Here is a 14240-nt window from a genome sequence, read left to right on the forward strand (position 1 = left end):
ACTGGACATGAGTGGTAAGAGAGAGAGACTGGGTCGGTATTGGGACATGACTCAAGCTGGACTCGGGACTCGAACCTCAGTCCTTATGGGTGTGCAAGCCCATTCATGGACATTCATGTGCCCACTGCCCACAGTACCTCCTGGGCTACCCCCCTCTTGAAGAATTGAAACCTCCTCACCACCCCCTGTTTCCTCTTTCAACACCTAAGGTATCCCTCCTTGAAAAATTCAATCTTCCTCAAAACTGCAGTCCTACCCTGTTTGAATGAGTTGGATCCTCCTCACTGCCTTGTTTCCCTCCCCTTCCAACGACGACGGTTATCTCCCTCTTGAAGAATTCAATCCTCCCGTTTGTAGGAGGACTATTTTTGGTACATTGACTTCTTAAGTGACTGATTGACTTCTTAACTGACTGAATAAAAGAGACTGTGAGTGACAGCAGGTATCCGTAGCTGTCCCTGAGCACAGTACCAATGTGAGTGATGCAATGCCAAAGACACAACAGCACAAGAGAAGAGTGTCATAGAGGAGAATGAAGGTGAATCATGAAGGTGAAAAGCAGTGGTTACAATCACACGCGCGCGCACACACACACACACACACGTACACACACACACGTACACACACACAAACCCACACATACACACACACATACACACACACACACACACACACACACACACACACACACACACACACACAGGCCTCCGTTATTTATGAACGCCACACACACACTCGATGGCGCTGGTGATGTATGTTGATACGTCGCCGGGCTCTTGCCTTACTTAAAGGAGTCAGCCACCTCGAGGAGTGCAGTGGTGTCAGTGTTTGGCTCCATACTGTACTTGATAATGTATTAATATTCTGTATATTATACAGAAACAAATAATATGACAAAAATGTGAATGAAGAGCTTTATTAAATGTCATATTTTCCCTTAAAAGTGTGTGTGTCATTATTTGAATTAGTAACTACGCTAAACATGTTTCTCATTGATCATCCTACCTACACTGCCATACAAAGGCAAAATGCAGTAACTACTACGGTACATATTTGCCACAAAACTGACTTAAAGGGACACAGTCACTCCTGAAGTTGAGTTTGGCCATATCTTTAAAGGTACACTGTGCAGGAAATGGTCAGAAAAGGTACTGCAACTGTGCTGCTCATTGAAATTGGGCTGCCTATTGCCAAATTTGATCTTTACATGAAAGTTTACTAAGTAATAAACTAATATTTTCTAGTTTGGTCCAAGTACAGTCATTTTTGCAGCTAACAATGGCTATTTTTGGAAATTCAAAATGGCGGACCATGGAGAAGATCCCCCTTTTCATGTATGAAAAGTGACATTTTTCCAGTCATGATGAATACTTAGAATTTGATGCTGGTGGTAAGTGTTCATGAAAAACGTAACATTTGTACATGGGCAGCATGAATTCTGGAAATAAACAACTAAAAATCTCACACAGTGTCCCTTTAAAACTGACAATGGTTTGGTAATATGTCCTTTATCTTGTGACGAAGCCTTATGGTCCAAATATGACCTGTTTTAGACATATTATGTGACTATGCAGCCTAATACCAATACTTAGTCAGAACTAAGGTATTTTTTCTCAGTTTAAATGTTGGTGTAGTTACTGCACTTTGTCTTTGTAGGCCAGTACAGTTTGGAAACAAAATGGTCTTTTATGTGTCTTGATCAAAACTTAAGATTTACAATCTCCTTTTAAACATGCACAGTAGGCTACAGCCACAATTTGAAGCAGAACACCCCCCCCCCTCCAAAAAAAAAATCATAATTTCAAAATCCCCCAAAAAGTACAGCTATCACAATATGTGAGTGTATGAAGGAAAAGGTTCTGCTGCAGCTTTTAACAAACTTTCAAGGACGTCCTGCCAATGCAGATCCCACTTTGAGAATCACTGGCTAATGGAATGTTGGCAGCAGTTCATGCATATACGAATACACAATTTCAAGTCAATGAGAATTCTTGGACTTGGTGCTCATGAATGTTTGTGAATGCCTCACATATTTGTGAATGGGGCAGCACAAATTTTGATAAGGATCAAGTGGTCTGTGCTCATGCTATGCAACATTCAGAGCTGGAACTATGCATGTGCTGGTATGAGGTCTAGCCTGAATTTCCCCCTGGGGATCAATAAAGTTACACTACTTTACTCTACTCTACTCTACTCTATCCTTCAGCACATTCACATTCCCCCTTTAATGTGTTTATAGGGCCACTTCATTGATCGTTTCCCATGAACGCATTACATACACTGCATGGCAGCCTTCAAATGGTCACCATGTAGTATAATTACAATAATTGCGCTGTGTGTGTATGTGCGCAGGGAAGCCGACAGGGACAGGGGGGACAAAATTGGGTTTTCATTACGTTGTATGTATTGGATTGGCTTTCAGATTACTTTGTCCTGGGCCCAGCAAAAGCTGTCAGCGGCCCTGTGCGTGCTTGTGTGCTTGTTTAAAGAGGAAGATGTGGGGTGCGGTGGGGGCAAGATTAGTGGGGTGACTCAACTGCTTCATTTGAAGCTTTTGGAATTCTTGAGTGTGTGAACTTTTTTGGTGGTTGTTGTTGTTGATACTGGCTTGCTAACTGTGGACCCTTGAGATGGAGCGGGGTGAGCGTGTCGTGACAGGAGTCGTGAGGCCGAGGGGTTAGGGGGTTGAGCACCGCCTAAGTGGCCCAAGAGCTCTTTCAACTTCAACCAGCCACCACCTCTGGCTCAGCACTTTTTTCTCCATCAACGTGTGTGTGTGTGTGTGTGTGTGTGTGTGTGTGTGTGTGTGTGTGTGTGTGTGTGTGTGTGTGTGTGTGTGTGTGTGTGTGTGTGTGTGTGTGTGTGTGTGTGTGTGTGTGTGTGTGTGTGTGTGTAGTAGCAATATGTGTGCACGGGTCAATCTATATTTGTTTGTTAGTCTTTGTGTATGTCTGCACTTGTATTTGTGTGTGTCTGTGTGTAAGTGTTTGTCTGTTAAGCATGTTATTCTGTGTTTACATGCGCGTGTGTGTGTGTGTTTGTGTGTGTGTGTGTACTGGTGTGTGTGTACTGGTGTGCATTGGAGAGTAGGTTTATGTTTGTGTGTGTGTGTGTGTGTGTGTGCGTGTGTGTGCGTGTGTGTGTGTGTGTGTACTGGTGTGCATTGGAGAGTAGGTTTATGTGTGTGTGTGTGTGTGTGTGTGTGTGTGTGTGTGTGTGTGTGTGTGTGTGTGTGTGTGTGTGTGTGTGTGTGTGTGTGTGTGTGTGTGTGCGCATGCGTGTGTGTATCTCTGTGTTCCCTCTGTGTTTGTGCGAGTGTCTCAGGCTTGTTTGTGTATCAGCGTGTGCAGGGAGTGGAGTGGAGTGGAGTGAGGGGCAGGAGGCTCCATCAGGGCTGCGAAGGTATACAGAGACACAGGGTGCATCCCAATATGTGATCTTGCCTCCTCCACTTGTGCTTGTCTCCTCGCCCCACCTCCTGGCCCCTCCTCCGTGGAGAAAACAATAAAGTTTCCCAGCTGTCAGCCTCGCCACAACAACTTTTGAGGGACTGTTTTTCATTCACCATCCCAATTGCAAATGAGAAAAAGACTCTATAATTGAGCTTTTGCAAGATATTGAAATATAATGCTGTTGTCAGTGATGTCATCATGACGAGAAGCGAGTGGAGGAGGCAAGGTCCCATATTAAGATGCACTCACAGACAGCCTTTATCCACCAAACATTCCACAGGATGGTTTTTTCCTGTGTTGATTTATTTGTTTATTACAAAATATGTAGTTTTGTGCATCTGTAATATTGCCAAAAGGGAAGCGACTGAATGGCAGTGCATATTAAATCAGCAGTCAAGGAGTAGTCAGCGTGTGTCGGAGCTGGAGAAGCTTGGCAAGATGAGCCCCAAAGTTGTTATGGGCTTGGGCAGCGTAAACAGCGTTGCGAGCTCTGGGCTAGAGGACGAGAGTGGCTGAAGGGAGAAAAAGAAAAAGCTATGGCCTTAGACATGTTGATATCTGTTGTTTGAATTGAAACCTCAATGACAGATATGTAAAGAAGTGGCATAGAACGAGAACTGGGATGGGGGGGAAGAGCCAAGCACGTTTCATCTTCTGGAATTTGGGTGTCCATGGCTACGTGACTCACTCGGCCATTGGGGATTCCAGCGGACGCTTGGCCATGCAGCGCTGATTGATGCCGACATGTTGTGACAAATGGCCACCATTGTTGTTTGTCAGTTAGTTTCCCTCCAAATACCTGAAGCTGCGGCTGATGGCTGGCGAGAGCAGAGCAGAGCAGCAGGCGAAAATGAAAAGCAGAGATACGACTGGCCTCCCTCTTCCCCCTTTGCAACGGGTGGCCTGAAACCAAATAGTACAAAGAACAAAACAAAACGGGCCAAGGAACGAGAATGTGTAAAGCTCTTTTCTGTGAAACTCTTGGAGAGCAAAACGTGGGGTGAAAATCCAAGACGCACACACCACAAGCGTTGAGCAAGCCAGGAATTATCAGAATGAAAAAAAGGAAAGCGACAAGTCAGAGGCGAAAAAACAAAACAAAAAAAAACATGGGGATCTCTCCATCCAAACAAGCCTTTTAAATAAGCACCCCGCACAAGTTTTTCTGTTCACACGTCTTTATTTTTTTCCAAAATAAGTGTAAATGTTACAGTTTAACATCTAAAGAAATAATGTATTTACATTTTTTTGCCAGGAAAAGTAAAATAAATACGCTGGAGTACCAAAAGCAGAGAAGGATTTGAAAGGGGGGGGGGGGAGAAATGGTATTACAATATCTAAAATGTACAGCAGCTTTGGCTCTCAAGGATCCTTTGCCAAATAAAAAAGAACACCTTTTTAACTTTGAACTCAAAACTATAGTTTAGTATTAATAAATAAAGCTATGTGAAAAAAATAAATAAGATATTCTCTCATCTAACTCCGTTGATCTATCTTTTTTTACACGTAGGAAGTACAAACTGCAGAAGGCTATGCAGATTCCCTCTACTGTTCCAAAGACCTTCTCCCTTGCCGAGCATGTAGTTTAGACAAACACTATGCAGAGCATGTGTGTGTGTGTGTGTAACATACACGCACACACACACACTCACATCCTCATGCACACACTCACACACTCTAAAGCACACACTCACACAATCAAACTCCACATATTTCTTCTTCCCCAGCTCTATGTGACTGAGCGTTCGGTCTACTTAATCTATCATACACACCCCCTTCTCCTTTATTTTGGCATCGAGACACACTCATGGGTGACGCAACTAAAGAAATGACTTCCAGAGACTTGCTATTCTTAACAGAGGCGGTTGCGTAACTGAGAGGCCGTGTGTGTGTGTGTGTGTGTGTGTGTGTGTGTGTGTGTGTGTGTGTGTGTGTGTGTGTGTGTGTGTGTGTGTGTGTGTGTGTGTGTGTGTGTGTGTGTGTGTGTGTGTGTGTGTGTGTGTGTGTGTGTGTGTGTGTTCCAATGAAGGCCAGCTGCTGCGAGATGTGAAATGGTGTGATTGTTGAAGTGGTTTTTCATCTGGTTGATGAAAGATAACCCTTTGGGGGTCCTTGGCTTTCTTGCCTCTATGTCGGATCTTTTGCACCTACGTACGTATAAATAAAACATCTGATTCATTTAAAAAAAGCAACTTTCACTATTGCTTCTGGGATTGTGTGGTTTCCACAAATACACGAATCTTGCGTTGACATACTTCACACTTTCACCATCTCATCAATACCCTTAAGAAAAACAACAGGGTAGCGTGATACTACTTGACACATGAATTGAAAATGGACCGATGACGAACCAACACTTCTTGGCAACATTACAACAACTGTGATACTTGACACCTTTGGAATGAAGGGATACTGACCAGAGGCAGCTTTGAAAACTTGTGAATGACACTAACTTCAGATAAAACAAAAGCCAGCTCTTGTATCATGTATCCAATTTCGAGATTAAATTTGAACCCCAGATAAAGTGACCGATTAAATTAACAACTAGGTCATTGTGTCAAAAGGAAATAATGCAATAAAGATATGACACATAATGTGATAATTTTTGCTATCACTCATACGAGGGGCAACTTATATTGTTCTTATTACTTCTTCTTATAGCCAATATATCGTATCTCTACATGTAAACCCTCACATTGCAGAAAGAAATGTTTTGAAAAATGAAAAGTCTTTCAAGAGACATGACATCAGCAATAACATTCGTAGATGATATTTGACTTAAAGCTATTTGAGTTTTGAGGTGGAGACAAGAGATGACATAACTGTGTAACTGTAAAATGGATAAGCTCTGGTATAACTGTATCAGTGTGACTGATGAGGTACAGAAGGTGTAGCAGGTGAAAAATGTTTGATGATGGTGATGTCACATCATATGACATCACTGATCAGATACTGATACAGACATTCCACAGGAGCAGCTAACTATACGTCGACAAATGCATCGGAAATGTGTGATTTTTCCCACATGACTTCAGACACCTTCAAGTGAAGGCATTTGATTTCAAACGGGAAAAAAACACATTCTGTCACCAAACATTCAACATCCCAGAGCCTACTAGACCGAACTAAAGAAGCCAGACTTTGGTTTTCAAATGAGGCACTAGACCACTTTACTACTACTCCCAAAACAGCCCCTTTTGCTCCTCCACATGGACATAGTTTAGTCTATAGAGTTTCAATCGTTTTACATCACTGCTAGGGAGATAGCCAAAACATAAGCATAGAAAGGACTAAGGATAATATGTTTGAGTAATACGAGTGGAGAGATATACATATATTTATATATATATAAAATGGGTAAGGATGGACTCCGCTCATCCCAAAAAAAAGCCATGAGGTTATTTAAGGAAATCATCCTTGAGGGCTTTCACCGGTCTTTCTGGTCTTCCATGTGCTGGAGTTTGAGGAATGACGGCCGTCCGTTACCTGTCCTTCAGTCGGCTGCTATGCTGGGGTCCGTTTCTTGATTCTTGTCGTTGCTAACCGTCTTAAGACAGTCTTAAGACCGTCTCACCATTCCCTTGGATTTAGTGGTGAGCGTCGCTGTCGAGAGAGAGTTGAGTCGCTCTTACGAAGGACGTTGCTACCGTCTTTAGCAAAGACGCTTTCGAGATACGGACCCCTGCGCCGCACCTCTGCAGCATTCACCAAGTCACCTGTGTGAGATCACATGACCTGTGCGGTGACATGTCTTCCCCCAACCCAGACGGTCATCTTCCACAGATCCCATCCGACCCCGACAGAATCCAGCGTCGGTTCTTAAGCTTTTCCCTTTCCCTCCCTCCCTCCCGCACAAGACAAGGCAAAACAAGAAAAGGCGACATCTTTTGGAAATCAACTCGTGTTGACTAAATACTTAACAGTCTCTCCAAAATCTCTCCAAAGGCAGTCAGTGTTTAAGTTCAGTCAAGACCCCAATGGTGAAGGTTTCATAACGAGTTATGCCTTTGTGTGTGTGTGTATGTGTGTGTGTGTGTGTGTGTGTGTGTGTGTGTGTGTGTGTGTGTGTGTGTGTGTGTGTGTGTGTGTGTGTGTGTGTGTGTGTGTGTGTGTGTTTTTTTTTCATTCACTGGTTGTAAACGGGTGTGGTGCTCCATTCACAACACCAGTGCCATCCTCCACACGCTGCAGAGCTCTGCTCTGACAATGACACGTGTGTCTCTCACCAGTAAGATACGATCACGATCACGATCACGATCACTGGCCTTCCAAGTTAAAGCTCCAAACGGTGGGGGGACAATAAGGAGATGGCGTAGTCATTGGCACCAACACGTTGCAAAAATTGTCTGTTCTTGTCATATAGTAATAACTGAAGCGTCTCCCGGGTCTCCAGGGACAAAACAGAGAATCCATCCAGGGAACTGGGAGGGTTCCTTCCATGTTGCGAGACAACGTGTGTGTGTGTGTGTGTGTGTGTGTGTGTGTGTGTGTGTGTGTGTGTGTGTGTGTGTGTGTGTGTGTGTGTGTGTGTGTGTGTGTGTGTGTGTGTGTACACGTACACACAACCGATTAGTGTGGGTGTGTTTGTGTAGAGATTGACAAGAAAAGTGCAGAGTTAAGTCTGTTTTTGGCTGCACGCTATGATGGCGGAAGTGTGTGTGTGTGTGTGTGTTGGGTGTATGTGTGTGTTGGATGTGTGAGTGTATTTGCTCTCTCGATTCATGAGATGGTGTGTGTGTGTGTGTGTGTGTGTGTTGGGTGGGTGTATGTGTGTGTTGGATGTGTGAGTGTATTTGCTCTCTCTATTCATGAGAAGGTGTGTGTGTGTGTGTGTGTGTGTGTGTGTGTGTGTGTGTGTGTGTGTGTGTGTGTGTGTGTGTGTGTGTGTGTGTGTGTGTGTGTGTGTGTGTACACGTACACACAACCGATTAGTGTGGGTGTGTTTGTGTAGAGATTGACAAGAAAAGTGCAGAGTTAAGTCTGTTTTTGGCTGCACGCTATGATGGCGGAAGTGTGTGTGTGTGTGTGTGTTGGGTGTATGTGTGTGTTGGATGTGTGAGTGAATTTGCTCTCTTGATTCATGAGAAGGTGTGTGTGTGTGTGTGTGTGTGTGTGCGGGTGTGTGCGGGTGTGTGTGTGTGTGTGTGTGTGTGTGTGCGGGTGTGTGCGGGTGTGTGTGGGTGTGTTTGTGTGTGTGTGTGTTCTCTCGCTTCATGCTCTCTCTCTCTCTCCAGTGCTCTCTACAGTATGCCGTGTCCGTTGCACAGCTTGGCCCGGGGGATCTTCATGCCGGCGTCCCCGTACTGAGAGCCCGCGTCGGAGGGGGAGGAGAAGTTGATGCCACAGTCGTTCTTCACGTTCTGGAACTTGTTCTCCTTTGACGGTTCCATGTAGACCACAGAGTTCTTGTTCACATGCTTCTTGAGAATCACCGTCTGAGCAGGGGAGACGAAACGGGGGGGGGAAGGTGGGAGGGGGGGAGAGGAGAGGGGAGGGGGGAGGACAGCGGGACAGTGGCCAAAAATATTAATTCACAGAACAGACCTCCCTTTTTTCTCCCCCCTCTTCATGGGCAGAATCAATGGGGCTGTGTTAGATTGAGTTGAGACTAGCTCTGTCTGTCTGTCATTCTCTCTCTCTCTCTCTCTCTCTCTCTCTCTCTCTCTCTCTCTCTCTCTCTCTCTCTCGCTCTCTCTCTTTCTCTACTGTATATTTGTTGTCTTTCCGACTTGCTGGCCCACTTTTGGGATCTCATGAAACATGAGATTATTGCTGAGATTTTTTTTTTTTAGGAGGGGGGTTAAGCTGCCATTTTCTTTCTCATGCGGGCCTTGTGAAAATATCCTGTTTTATGAAAAAGCCTCCACACATTTCTTTCCTCCCACACTGTAGCTCTTTTCAAAGCAGCCCATTCAGGATGAAGTGTCAGAACGGCACATTAATCCCGTCTTAATGGCTCGGTGGACATGTGTTTTAGTCCCGCCAGTGGAGGCAGGGGGGGGGTGTCACCCACCCCACAGTCTGAAGGAAGGCTCTACTGTATAGTGACACAGCCATTCTGTCTGAATGGGGACACACATTGCAATTTACGTATATAATGACCGTGGAAGGTAACAAGTCAGGTTCCACTGACACAATGGCTGGCTGGCCTTATAGTGAGTGACTCTACAGCCCACAGTTACCAAAGGGCCTAAATCTCTACTGTTTCCAGACTAATGTTATTTAGGACTATAATATTAGTGTGTGCGTGCGTGCGTGCGTGCACTTTCTCACGTGAACCCCAGACAATGCTGCCGTGCAGCAATGTGTATGTGCATTTTTTCCTCTCTTTTCTTTCTTTCCTCTCAAGCACACTGAATGACAGATGACAACTATGTATGTTGGTGTGCTATACAAATCTTATTGCTATTGTGATTGCTATTTCTATGTGGAAAGTGACTGTCTTACACTGCAGGCAATACAAGGTTCTCTCAGTCAGCCTCACAGTGAGTGATTTTATGACCTACACTAGGCAGTCACAGAGATACCTAAATATCCACGATCCTATGCTCCTTGTGACCGTTGGGAATCGCCTGGATTTGAAAAGTGATTGCCTCCCTCACACATGCAAATAATACAGTCCACTCAGACCCACACTAGGTAGTTATAGAAGAGCCACCCTAAATCTATCCCAGCTCTCAAGTGTCTTGGATTTGGGAAAATTAATGAAAAGTAACAGAATTTGGTATTGACGGAGTGGAACATTTTTTTAAAATTATTATTGTTATTTTTTTAAACCAGCGATAGGTTTGTCGCTCTTCTTGTTCTATGGCTCACACTAGACAGCTACGGAAGAGCCACCATAAATATACACCGACCTCCAAGAGTCTCTCGGATTTGAAAAGAGAGTGCCAGCCGGACATCTGCAAGCAATACAAAAAGTCTCGTACCGTTCTGTTGCTAATGAGGGCACGTGACAGACGCAAAATGTGACAAGGAGCCTGATAGTCGTACGCAGCAGGTTTTCCAGACGTAATAACAACCGTAATAGCGGGGGCTATCATTAGGCTATTATATTATTTGACAATCAGTTTTGTTGTTGTTGTTGTTGCTGCTGTGCCAGTGGTCGGGGAGATGAGAGCATATTTGACCTTATTGAGATTAGCTTCCGCATTTTGGGATGTTTGAAATTAAGAGGCCCCTAGTTTAGTGCTGGCCAGAGAGTTATCGTGGCCCAGACACGATACTACCAGCCAGGGCGGGTCAAAACAAAAAACCTTTCGGAAATACCATGTTGACGATGTGGTAATAATAATAATAAGACGATAATAATAATTGGAGGCTGTGGTCAATGGAACTTCTGAGAGAGAGAGAGAGAGAGAGAGAGAGAGAGAGAGAGAGAGAGAGAGAGAGAGAGAGAGAGAAAGAGAAAGAGAGAGCACTAGGATGAGCTACAGTGTGATTTGGCATGGGTACAGTATTAGGAATTCAGATGGGTTTGTAATCTTGTTATTTCAGTAGGGCTTGCAGGAGAGGTCCTGTGGAGAGCACTTTGTGACCATTGTGTTGTGCTTCAGGACGCAGTGAATGAGAAATGGAAATTCTTTCAAATACACACAGTTTCACACTCAGTCTATCTCATACATACTGTACTGTATGCACGCAGCTGATACACTTACTTTCTGGAACACACACACACAGAGGCATTTGATTTACACAAACACTCTCTCATACACACAAGGACACCTTCACACACCTTCCCTCTCTTGCACACACACACACACACACACACACACACACACACACACACACACACACACACACACACACACACACACACACACACACACACACACACACACACACACACACACACACACACACACACACACACACCTGACTTTCTCTCTTACTCTGACTGACACACACGCACACACGCACGCACGCACGCACACACACACACACACACACACACACACACACACACACACACACACGGGGTCTCACCTTCTTGGGAGCGCTGTAGCAGGACATCTGCACCCATTTCTTCTTCTTGTTGATGAGTAGTGCCACCACCAGGAAGATGACGATGGCCAACAGGAGGCCGGCCAGGATCCAGGCTGCTGATTGGTAGATCAGGGCCATCTCTGTCTGCGTCGGGGAGCTCTCGCTCAGGCCTTTACCATCTGTTGAAAAACGCACATACGTGCACACACACACACACACACACACACACACACACACACACACACACACACACACACACCATCATTATTATCGTACTGTGGGGTGACTACGCTACTCTGGGGTCCGTTTCTCGATTCTTGTCGTTGCTAACCGTCTTAAGACCGTCTTACCATTCCCTTGGATTTAGTGGTGAGCGTCGCTGTCAAGAGAGAGTTGAGTCGCTCTTACGAAGGACTTTGCTAACGACGATAGCAAAGACGCTTTCGAGAAACGGACCCCTGCTCTACTCAGGGACATCTCTGTCTGCTTTGGGGAGCTCTCGCTTTAGGCCTACCATCTGTGAAAACACGCACATGCCAATATTTAATAATGATGATTATCTCCCATCACGACGGAACTCTCTTTTCTGATTGGTTGATGGGGTGACCTTTAATTTTGTTGAACCGTTTGTTTGGAACGCCGATGGTATCTAAGGGATAACGTTGTAGGAATCATTTGCATGATCAAACGAAAAGAAAATAATCACACCGTCGGCATTCCGAGCGAAGAATCTATGCGCGACCAAGTGAGATACCTCCGATAGAAAACCGTAACGGGAGATAAGCGGGATAACGGTCTTCAAGGTCGATAAAGTTAATGTCTTGGCTGCGCACATCTCCAGAGTTATAAGCCTCCGGCTCGCCTCCGGCTAACTTCATCACACCAGTCAACTCGTCGGCCGTTATCCCGTACTTAACCTACTCCGGGATTATGCAATGCTGTCAATATTATGTAGAGAGAAGAGTTCATCCAGGCACTCCAAAATAAGGTGTCCAAACGGGAAGTTACATTAAAAAGCCTTTAATGGTACTGGGCTGGGGTTACATTAAAAAGCCGACATGTTTCGACCTCACCAGGTCTTCATCAGGGCTAGGTTCAACATTGAGAAGAAAGGCCTCCCTTAAATAGTGACATCACCACATGTGACCCATTACGCACTACACACATTTGCGCACACCATAGAAAACAAAGAAAAAAATAATAATAGTCTGGGGTAATAAGTGATGCCACAGAAAAGTACAAACAAGCATCACAAAAAACAAGTAAAATCAATATCCTCATTTAAACCAGGATAGCGCATGGCATCCAGTTGGTGTATCCAAAATGTCTCCCTCTGATTCAGTCGTTTTAGTCTGTCCCCACCCCTCGGAAGAGGTTTGATATGTTCTACACCCTGTATGCGCAGCAGAGAATCATTCTTACCATGGTATTCATTGAAATGTTTCGCCATGGGATAATCAAAATTGCCCACTCTGATAGCATATTTGTGTTCTGCTAGCCTATCTCGCATGCGCCTTTTTGTGCGTCCGATATAAAAGAACCCTTCAGCGCAAGGACACGTTAGGCGGTATATGACAAATGTGGAATTGCAATTAATGAAATCTCTCTGTCCGTATTCTCTCGTGGTTTTACTATCCACAAAAGATTTGGCTTGTGTAACATTTGGGCAGTGGGGGCAGTTCATACATCTATAGGTGCCAATAGGTTTACGCAGCCAGGTTTCTCTCTTTTTCACATGTAGGTGAGAGCGCATTAATTTATCCCTTAGGCTGGGTGCCCTCTTAAAAGACACCAAGGGTGGTTCAGGGAACACCTCACGTAGTTGCGCATCACTTTCAATAATGGACCAATTGTTCTTAATAATTTGCCTGATCCGCGTCGCTTGTGTACTGTATGTGGTAACAAAAAAAGGACGGGACTGCTGGTGGCTATGACGTTTCTTTTTGGTCAATAACGTGTTGCGTTGTAGGGAGCGCGCTTTACTGTATGCGTTTTGGATGGCTTCAGGGCGATAGGCTCTATCTCTGTCACTATTTAAGGGAGGCCTTTCTTCTCAATGTTGAACCTAGCCCTGATGAAGACCTGGTGAGGTCGAAACATGTCGGCTTTTTAATGTAACCCCAGCCCAGTACCATTAAAGGCTTTTTAATGTAACTTCCCGTTTGGACACCTTATTTTGGAGTGCCTGGATGAACTCTTCTCTCTACATGAACTGATCCCCGATATCCAAGAGCACCCAACAAACCCAAATGAACAGACTGAAGACCGCTTGAGCTTCCAGCCACCTGTGTGCCTTTCTTGCTGTCAATATTATCTTACTCAGGTGTTAGCCTACTCTACTCTACTCTGCTCTGCTCTGCTCTACTCTACTCTACTCTACTCAGTGCTCTGACTGTGTTGTGGAGCTTTCACTCAGGCCTTTACCATCTGTGGAAACAATGAGGAGATGAGGAGGAGAACTGCTGTCAGCAACACTGAGAGCGTCTTACTCCCCACACACATGCGCACACATACGGACAGTACACGCACACACAGATAGATGTACACGTAGATGCTCACACGCACACACACACGCACACACACACACACACACACGCACACGCACACACACACACACAAACACACACACACACACACGTGGCTCCCCGCATGCCAATATTTCCATTACATTACTCTAATCAATTTAAACGAAAACATACTCTCCCCTCTTCTCTCTCTCTCTCTCTCTCATTCTAACCCCCCCCCCCCCTCTCCTCCTTCCCCAGCCTGCTCAGCTCTGGAGCTCGCTGTGCTGGTCGTGCT

General features: G+C 44.9%; 2 protein-coding genes across 3 annotated transcripts in view; one reads left to right on the plus strand and one right to left on the minus strand.

Moving 5' to 3' along the window:
• eif2ak4 (eukaryotic translation initiation factor 2 alpha kinase 4) overlaps nt 1-615 on the plus strand; it is a 109922-nt gene extending 109307 nt beyond the window's left edge. For both annotated transcript variants that reach the window (XM_063183651.1, XM_063183652.1), the window contains exon 41: nt 1-615. This exon is cut by the window's left edge and continues 235 nt beyond it. The gene's annotated coding sequence lies outside the window, so the exon portion shown is untranslated.
• An 8002-nt stretch (nt 616-8617) lies between these two features.
• LOC134434958 (cysteine-rich motor neuron 1 protein-like) overlaps nt 8618-14240 on the minus strand; it is a 148996-nt gene continuing 143373 nt past the window's right edge. The window contains exons 14-15 of the mRNA XM_063183653.1: nt 11439-11617; nt 8618-8887 (exon numbers count right to left, since the gene is read on the minus strand). Of these exons, the coding sequence (XP_063039723.1) occupies nt 8693-8887; nt 11439-11617 (374 nt within the window). The 3' untranslated portion in view covers nt 8618-8692. The remainder of the gene's footprint in view (nt 8888-11438; nt 11618-14240) is intronic.

This window comes from Engraulis encrasicolus, chromosome 19 (assembly GCF_034702125.1).
Source record: "Engraulis encrasicolus isolate BLACKSEA-1 chromosome 19, IST_EnEncr_1.0, whole genome shotgun sequence".
NCBI classification, from domain to species: Eukaryota; Metazoa; Chordata; class Actinopteri; order Clupeiformes; family Engraulidae; genus Engraulis; species Engraulis encrasicolus.